Raw genomic sequence first — 9,943 nt, 5'->3', positions numbered from 1 at the left:
TCAGGTAAATGCTGTTTCCCATAGAAAACTAGTATCGTTCATTAACAAAGAGAGTGCCTTATTAAATGGCCTGTAAAACCTTTCCAACACCAATCTTGTCTCGTTGAGCATATCTCCTATTTGTCGACTTGACGGTCTACGTTGATTAAAACGTGTACGCTTGGTTCTTCTGCTCTCAAAGTTACCTGAAAGTAAAATAAAATTTCGAAGGTAACATATTTATGTTAATTCATTATCATAGACACTGGGTATAAGAGTATTACTTGTTAAACATACCGATCTCGTACATTTGGGATTTGTGTGCTAAGTGTTTTCTATACGTGGTAAATAATGGAATTTATATTTGAAATTTCAACAATGTTTACTCGAAATCGTCAATATGGCGGTGATATATAAACAATGGTTCACATGATACAGGTTGGTGAAAATTATGGAGAAGTTTTACGGTTGTCGTTGTGATCTCATTGAGAAATATTCTTTTTCTGTTTGCGATATTAAGCTAGATATATTTGATGCTCGTTTTTCCTGTTGGTTTCCTGTTGTATATCTTGTTCTCATTTAAGAACGAGACACTGTCTACACGGCGGCTGTTATGGTGCCATGTTGATATTTTCTTGTTGTATTTCGTTATACGAAACTATGAATGTTGTCTAACTTGATATAGACGTAACCTGTGTCGACGACAGGTTGAAATAATTGCATGTCATAAATCACAAGAAAGGACTAGTAATAAAAGATTGATTGATTGTATTATGCACCGATATTAATATATGAGGTTCTATTCATAAAAACTGTATAAAATTACCGAAATTTTGAGCTTTTAATTCAAACTCGAATTCAATGAAAGAAAACTAAACTAAATGTATATACAAAAACATTTGAAGACCCTTGAACAAGTGCAAGGAGTATAGGACAGAATGTTGCTTCATCTAAACAACCTGTGTCGTGTTCTCAAATCGGAACATGGTTAGCAACAACGAAGTAACCAGGCATACTAACAAGCATTGAAAACCTCTAACTTAATATTGTTGGAGGAAATACGATAGTCCGCCATGAGATCATGGTAGAAACAATATGACTTTCGTTTGAGAGATGTTAAAACATGACAGTCACAAATTGGATTGAATTAAGACTAAGAAGTTTACAAGAATAAACGAAGACAGAAATGGTTTGAATTTGATTGACAGCCACATCTCTTTTGAGGACAGAACAAGAAAAAAATGTCAAAGAAACAAATACTTACGTAAACCTAAGAACTTGAAAACTTTCGACAAGACCGTTGATTGGTTCGCAGAATAATTGTCTAAAGAAATAACAAGTAGCTGTTTCCGGGGGAAAACGTCCATCCAGTCTTTAAGGAATACGGCATATAAGCCAATCATTAGTCTTAGTCGGACGTCTGTAGCTTCCTTTCAACAGATATCATTGCTTTAACAATAAGGTAATAGTTTAAAATATTTTACCAAAAATATCCTTTATATACATAACGAGAATTATAGAGATATATACAGGAAACTGGCACATTGCTAGTCCTTACTTCCATGTAGATTAAAGAACTCCGACAACATTCATCTCTGTATCATCTGGTCTGAATTTAGAGAGTCAGACAGAAACCTATTATGCTACCTCATAAAGTCAATTCCGGGCGGGATACAATATCTACTACTGGACAAGAGGGACGTTGGCAAGTTGAAAGATTGCTCCTAAACTTGAGAGGTTATGAGCTATTTCCTCCCACTACGTCAGACCCACGTCTGAAGAATCAGTATTGGAATTCTTGTTTGACGTCCGGTCTGAATGTATGGGATGGAGAGGACTGGTTTGGTAATCAGTTGTCAGAATATTATGACCGACTGAGATGTCCTAATACCGTGTCAGGTTTGAGACAGTTATTTTTTTTAATATTGTTAAGGGACACATAGTGTCCAATTCATTATTGGACAGCACTTTACAATCATTTTAAGTTAAAGTAAGGTATGCATAACATTAACCGGTATCTCCTGTTTATATCTATAATCATGATTGGAATATTTGCAATTAAAACAAAGAAATTCTACTAAAGTAATTTTCTTAGATAAATTTAAAACGAGAAGTGTGAGACACTGGGGTCATGAATTCATAAGGTCTTGAGTTGATAAGTTGATAAGCTTCTATAACTAGACTCGTTACAATTATCATAATTTTACTCACTTTGTAGGCGCAATGACGAAGACTGTTGTTGGCCAAACAAGTATTAAACGAATGGACTGCACGAGTAACGTAGTTGTTGAATATATCGACCGACTTTTGTTCATCGGGAAAAAAATACAAATATTCGGAAAATAATCTGTAAAGAAAAGTATTGTTGAATTTGTAGACTGTCAATTATAAAATATCTAGAGACATGCGTTAGCACCTTGAGAAATAGAGTTTTACATTTACATATACATACATATGCAGTGCAGGATTTTCCCCTTTAGAATTTTGTATCTATGTCTGCATTTAACAGAATATTTACCATTTAAAATACAAACTAAATTTTTGAAAAGTTTGGTACTCATGAATAAAAATGAAGTAAAGCAAACAAACACAAAAATATAATAGTATTAATAATCACATTCACGAGGCCTTATATGATTTTCAAATTTCCTGAAAAGATCGTTAGAAGAAAATAAGAGCAGGTGAACTATGTTGAACTTACCATTCGCTTATTGTACTTCAGCTATATATGCCAGAATGAGTTTTATCCATAATGATCACATAACGTTCTTAAAGACACATTCAGTCGATCATACACACTTCAAAAATATATTTGTGTGCTTGTTTATTCTTTTAAATTGATATACTGAATGTAATCATTCAGTTTGATAATCACTACAAACTATTTAGCTGTGAAGTAGTTTGATGGTAAAGACAATTACACGGAAATAACCAAATATCACAGAAACCTAATCAAACTATCTTATAATGCATTCAGCTCCAAAACCTCTCTCACGAGTTTGTTTAAACCAGCATATAAAAAGATAGGTAATTTACAGAACATTTAGATATGCAAATAAACAGTTGCCACAAAAACTTTGAAATGATTTATTTCAATAGCAGCAAGTTCTAAAAATAAGTTGTCAACATAGTCTAAAAGCAAAGAAAAAATTATATTAAATTGTACAATCAATATCCATCAACATAATAGTCTCGGTTCGGGGATGTTGTTACGGTGCAAAATTTTGTTTCTTTCTAATATATATAGACAATGTGTAACCTTAAGAATGATTTGTTTTAAATAACATTTACAAAATAGTACTGTTGGTATGAAAATAAGCCTTAAACGAAGTGATTAAATAAACTACATTTTTAACCAACTTAGAAAAGAAACTTTATATAACAGCCAACTTCAACTCTGTACTAACCGTTCCACTGGATTCCTAAGAATTACCAATAACTTCACATCCGGCAGTATATGACGTATGAAGTGGGCGTTATGTATCCCAGGTCCCTTATCGTCCTCATTTTCTGGGTATTCCCACCACCATTGGTGATCCCATAAAGTCGACTGGCTCCCTTCTCCTGGGAAAACACACAGCTGTCTTCATATGTCTGTATGACACTGTGTTATTCGTAAGAGTTATACCAGAGACTACAGACTATGTGATACAACTTAATTCTATATGGAAGTATTAGCAGTTTTACTCTGTTTGAATCTTCGTAATACTTAAATTACATAAATACTAATGTTTATATTGTTCAACATTCTATCAACTATTTTCAATTAAAGACGACGTGATGTACCTATGAGTGTGTGTGGGGGAGGGGGTTAAAGTTTGTGTGTTTTACGAGGTTGCAATATGTTCTGGTATGCCTCATTGTGATAGTGTGGAACTGAATCTAACTTTTTAGTGCTACCACACTGAAAAATACCCAACTGACGAAAACGGCAAAATCACGCGTTACGTTACATAATCAAAATGCTAAACATTATACTAGGAGTAGCACATGTAGCTATCATTTCTAAATACTGCGGTATGTCTCGGCCAATATACCATGCGACAAAAAATTCCTCACGTTCAATCTAAGACCATCAAGGATGCAATGTTGAGAGAGACATTGGGATGGAGAGAGGTCTTCAAAAAATGTTTGCATATAACTATATCATAGTATTGGTAGTGGCATTGACAATGTGATAACAGAACGATATTTTTCAATATTTATCATTAAAGTATATTTTCCTCAATTCAGCGACCTTCCTTACCATGATATCAAATGGGAAAATGGCCTTTTTATACCTATCAAAACAAGAACGATTACACTCGGATTATCTCATTTTCAAATTGGATAAAAAATAAAGCAAATGTTTATGATTTACGTTCAATAAAAGGTACGAGTTCACTTGCATGACCCTGTAGATTTTCCCCCGGAGCCTAGAGTAATTTCAGAGTAATTTATAAAAATCGTTTTATACAACTGATTTTAAAAACAGATAAAGCTGATAGTTTAAACACACATTTTCAGACTATCAATGTAAAGAATCGAATATTATTGTGTTTGTTGTAACCCTGTTCACAAATAATTATTAGATTATCCGTTATAGAATTACTCGGGTAAATAAACTGTATGAAAAGCTCTCCTGACAATGTATTGAACATTGTAATTCACGTCGCATTTTCCCCATATAAGTTAGATGTAATGCCCCTTTTGGACAACGTATACCGAACTGATGACAAATACTAATATTACCTAGCACTTAATGGTCGCAATGATCAAGCTTACATCTCACCATATGACTGTTCGCTAACTGGTTTTTAACAAAGAGCTGATCACACGTCATCTTAACATTTATATAGTTGCTTATGTACTGAGTATTTGTGTTTTGCAAACATTGCAAGTTCAACAACTATATATAAGCCAAATGGGTAAATATCTTACTTTTACTAAAGTAAACATGAAGACTTACCTGTGATAATTTGCATCTTCGCAGACTTTTCAGCAACGTGTAATGTTTCCGCAACATAGCTAAAATAGTCTGTATATTCCGTAAACGAATGCGGCATTTTTTCTACAAATGCAAATAAATAAAAAAGTATTTACGGCGTATACTTAATGATATATATTTTTGTGCTAAATGTACGTCATTCTAAAGACACTTACCGCTGGAAATAGACAATCACGAATTAAAAAAATAGTATGACACGTTATTAAGTTAATCATTTCAATGTTATCAGTATATAAAATACTTTCTGGCGGTTTGGTATTATTTAAAAGGAGATTCGTGATCGTTTTACTTATTAACAAGCATGTGTCTCGCTGTTAATTTGTCATATCTATATTCATAGCTGGTTGACTACACGCTGGGATATTTTCTTAATCACAAATCAATACCATAAAATATTACATTATTCTAAAGAGAAGAATTCTTGCATTTTCATTAATCACTATAAACTGTATCTATAATAAAAGCATTAGTGAAGAGATAGTTACGAGTCTTTTGTATAACCCTTTGGGATTGTATGACAACAGACACTCTTAACTGTGCATTACACGTCTAAAAAAACAAAGAAAAAAATATAGTTTTTTATTATGATTTCTTGATTCGCGTTTAGACATTTGACTTTCAAATGTTAGTCCCCTAGCATCACCATCTAGCCAGTACAACGAAACAACTGTATAATGCAGTTTAATTAAAACGTAAGACATACATTATTCTAATAACTAGAATTGTATTGAAAAGTGGTGTTCTTTTTTCGTGTATCTCTAAGCAATACGTTGTCATTGTACGTGCCCATACTGATAAAAAGACATGCCGTAATACCGACGTGATTTTCATTATGCTACTACATATTCATAAGATACTCACGTTTGCATGGATATTGAACGTCTGAAATGAAAAGCAACTTTATATTTACAATACGATATTTCAGTAAGACTGAATAAATAACTTTATCAATACAGTGAAATAGCCGAAAGCCATATAAGAATACTGCAAGACAAACAAAAATGATTTTAGGTTTGGTGGGGTTTCATTTTATTTATATCATTATAACATTGTACATATTGTAGAATTATTTTATCTTAAAGGTTTTACTCTTTTCTGATTGACACTGCCATAGTGTTAACTTACTCCTTTTTTTCTACATTGAATTTTCGACTTTATTAGTTCTTTAGCCTCGAATCTGTTTGTGTTTTATTTAGATTCATTCTGGTATTAACTGACCACTGCTTACCTATCACAACATTGATTAGTCAAATTTTAACATTAAGTTGTTTTCATAACTTTGCCTTAAGTTTGGTTTAAAAATATTTCGTGCAAATTCAAACATTTTGTTTACATTCCCTTTTGAATCCCATTATACTTACCGCGACAATGACGATATCTTGTCCACCAATGCGGTTCCTTAGAAATGCTCGATCTGACATCCGGGTGTTGCACAATTCGCTTAAAGAGATCGGTGCTGCCACTTTTTGGTTGGCCAATCAACATAAAGTATGGAAGGCAGCGAAGAATTTTTTTCTTGGTCTTTCTATTTCCGGAATATAGATTACACAGCCTACTTGCATACCCACTATCCATACTGCACAAATATTCTATCCAAACCGTTCTCCGGTCATTGTCATCATCATACCAACAGGGATTTTTCATGTCGGGAAGAAACGGAGGCAGTTTCTACACAATATAAAAACATTTTCTATACTTTCAGATGTAACAGATGCTGTAAAGATGGAAGTAAATAGAAAATATGTTTTCATATAAATGACGCAATTCGTTTTCAAAGCAAACTCCGTATATGATTTAAAAACTGAAAATAGCTAAGGCCTTTTCGAAGTGTGCGTCAAAGTCAAGATGTAACAACTGTAACCCTGAAAGACGCGAGTTTTTTTTACTCATTCAACACGAATTTGCCGAGTACCTAGGGCGAACAAAATTTCTGGAGGTAGAAACTATCTCTAAACCGACTCTTGATAAGGCTTTCTTCAAAAAGGCAACTTTTACATTTTTAGGATAACGAAGAACGAAGTAACATCAGTTAAGCATTCTATTTTCAGCTAGATATGTGTAAAATACATTGTTGATAATATAGCCAATTTTGAGGGTACAATTGTTGTGTGTGGAGGTGCAGATATGGGATGTTTTTTTGTTTTTGTTTTTTTTTTTTTGTGACAAAGCATATTTTGATTATTATTTTCGCAGATGATGACAATTAATAGGGCAATCTCTTCGGTAACATTTGACCGTTACGATGACGGGAATAATATATTGGGTGACCAAGGGGTTTGATATGTATTCCATGTGCGTGATATAACGGTCTGAAGATCAGCTTCGCTGCAGAAACATAAACAATTGATTGTGTGAACTATTTTTAAGCATCTCATGTCATCACAAGAATGGCAGCATAGTAATTATCTCTCGGGACTAAGTAAATATGTACACAGAGAGGAAGTATGCGACATGTAGAATTAAATGGAAACCTTTAACAATGCATAATACATTACAGTTGTAAGTGTATGTAAATCTACAGAATTTGATAATGTGTGTTGGGATGATCAAACAAATTTATTTCAAGTTTGGTTATGACAGCATACTTAGCTAGAATAAAAATCCAATTACAACCTTGAAGGAACACTTTAACAACATTAAATCGCTATCATTTTCCGTTGAAGGTCAGGGTATGAAATGCCTGTTAGTAAGATAATGAATAGATATAGATTTTACATGCTTAGCTCTGACAGCTTTGATAATTCAAGAGAAATGAAGCTCAACACAAGCTAAATAGCGAAACGTTTATGGCACACACCAAAGTATCGCGAAGTTCAATTAACAGTAAATAATAGGTGAAAATTCAAGATATGATACGTGCGAGATAATCATACATATATATATATATATATATATATATATATATATACACCCGCTTTTGTTGCAAATACATTTTGATCGCTTCAGTTGAACTGGAACAGAAAACGTTCGCGGATCTGTTTATTCACCAAATATAAATAATTCCACAGCAAAATGTAGTTTCTTTTTTCCCTTGTATCCTATATTCTGTTAAAATTTAAGTATTGATTTTAGCTGGTAAGCCAAAGAATCCATAATCACATCCAATGGAAAATGATCACTATGTCTATTATAATGGATTATGATAAACTGGTATCAATACTGAGTCAAGGGATCCCTGGTACAGAGAAATGCTCACTCTTACAAGTACTGGTGTTCCATACAGAAAATAATGAGGCGTTACGGTACAAAAAACAATGGTTTCAAAAGTGTATATAAACCTTTTCTCTACTGTTCCCTTTTATAGAAAATGTATAAGATGAAAATAGTTAAAATACCTACCTTTTTCAAAAGTTCTGCAAACGGACCTGACCTCCTGGCTAAAGTATGGTTTACTGCACTATTGTTCCATTCCCAATATCTGGAAATAATCTGGTTGAAGCCAGCATCGTACAAATCATCCCTGTTGTACATTTGCAATCCATACCAACGATATTCTTCAAAACTAGTCATTGTCATACTTTGAGTATAGTAAATCGAAAAAAGTAATCCAAAAATAAATATAATTGCCAAAATCGTTCCGTTAAACAAGTGACAACGGTTAGCAAAACCTGTCATTGTTGTGCCTCATCTAGGAATTTAAAAAAAAAAAAACACTACATGCAGTTATACTTCCCAGTATCAATGGCATACCACGTGTCGTCTATGAATCGTATCTGTTATTTTTGTGATCACATCTTCATTCTGTATAGGGAAAACACAAAAGACATGCAATGACATTCACAATTTTAGGGAAGACACTAACACGTTTAGATCCATACATTTATCGAGAGCAACTGATTGTACCTTATCATATTCATGAGATAAAGATTTTGTGTAATCTCGGTAAATTTCAATATTTTTTTTTTAATTTTTGCGAGACTTCCGATCCGAGTTTCATAATTTCTTATATAAATAGAAAACATATTTAAGAAACATTTTTATAAAGCTCAGCAAATAGAGATTTTGAGAGTTTTGAATTAAACAAGAAGTATACATTGCCTTACTAAGTTCTTTGACGTCATAGCAGAGGAGAATAATGACGTCTTAATTAAACTGGAGATAATTACTCTCCTAACAGACCTGTTTAGTCATTGCCTAAAGATGTTTTATGTGCGACTTTGCAGTGGAATGCCGATGTAATACCCACTGCAACCTAGAAACGATTGGCAGTATTTATCAGGGAATTTTTATTACCACGATATATTGGTGTTCACAGTGGACATAGTCTGATTCCCCTCTTCCAAATATTAGCAGGTACTGCATAGTTGATCTGTTTCTGCAAATCTATATTTACAATACGAAATATGTTTACCGACTCATTCAAGCGTTGATGTCTTACTAAGGTGTCACTTATTGTAGTACAGATGATAAACGTATTGACCTCTTCGTGTGCCTAAGGTGGTAGAATCCGAAATGGAGATACTGCTGAATATTTGTGAACGAGTTTTAAAAATACCTCGTACCATAGGGTTCCCTCATCCTTTCATAGACAGATCTACATCGAGCGGAAATGATTAAGACACTAAGGAAAGAAAATTGAAACGAATATGTGATAGCATCACTTAAAACTCACAAAACTCGAAATAAAAACATCCCTTCTACAGTACACCAAAAGCACGAATTTTTCAAACAGTATGAAACAATGAATGAAGCAAAAGACAATGGGAAATCCAGATTTCATCAACATAAGTATAATATGATGATATGGGTGATCAACGCAAATTTGTCGTGTGACTCTAAAGCTTGATATAGTTAATATCACGTCCAGGTTACATGAGTGTTATATTGCATCGGATTAACTGGCGATTTCTTAGTTTAGTGCTCTCAGTAATTAACACATCAGGGATTTAAATCTGTATAATAATATATAGAGGTACCTTATTAGAATTATTCAAAATTACACAAAAACTCATAAAAGTATAACTAAAACCACAAAAT

The 9,943-nt window shown here is 33.2% G+C and overlaps 1 protein-coding gene across 1 annotated transcript; it reads right to left on the bottom strand.

The window, feature by feature from the left end:
- On the bottom strand, positions 1-8,476 carry LOC132548501 (carbohydrate sulfotransferase 15-like). The gene is made up of 7 exons (XM_060212370.1): positions 8,306-8,476; positions 6,328-6,634; positions 4,928-5,029; positions 3,387-3,543; positions 2,191-2,326; positions 1,244-1,409; positions 1-185 (listed from the first exon to the last, which is right to left on the bottom strand). The coding sequence occupies exons 1-7, from the start codon at positions 8,474-8,476 to the stop codon at positions 1-3; spliced, it is 1,224 nt and encodes a 407-aa protein (XP_060068353.1).
- Positions 8,477-9,943: the final 1,467 nt, after the last annotated feature.

This window comes from Ylistrum balloti, unplaced genomic scaffold, assembly GCF_031769215.1.
Source record: "Ylistrum balloti isolate Yb309-2 unplaced genomic scaffold, AGI_CSIRO_Ybal_v1 Utg369616, whole genome shotgun sequence".
Lineage (NCBI taxonomy): Eukaryota > Metazoa > Mollusca > Bivalvia > Pectinida > Pectinidae > Ylistrum > Ylistrum balloti.
Note: the sequence above shows the minus strand (reverse complement) of the source record. Positions and strands in the feature narration are given on the sequence as shown.

Bases quoted from the DNA above. Each gene is read 5' to 3' on its own strand.
- LOC132548501 (XM_060212370.1), bottom strand. From the start codon at position 8,476: ATGACTAGTTTTGAAGAATATCGTTGGTATGGATTGCAAATGTACAAC. The intron at 6,635-8,305 runs GTAGGTATTTTA...TATATTGTGTAG, and splicing joins TTGCAGAACTTTTGAAAAAG to AAACTGCCTCCGTTTCTTCC. The intron at 5,030-6,327 runs GTAAGTATAATG...TTGCATTTGTAG, and splicing joins AAGATATCGTCATTGTCGCG to AAAAAATGCCGCATTCGTTT.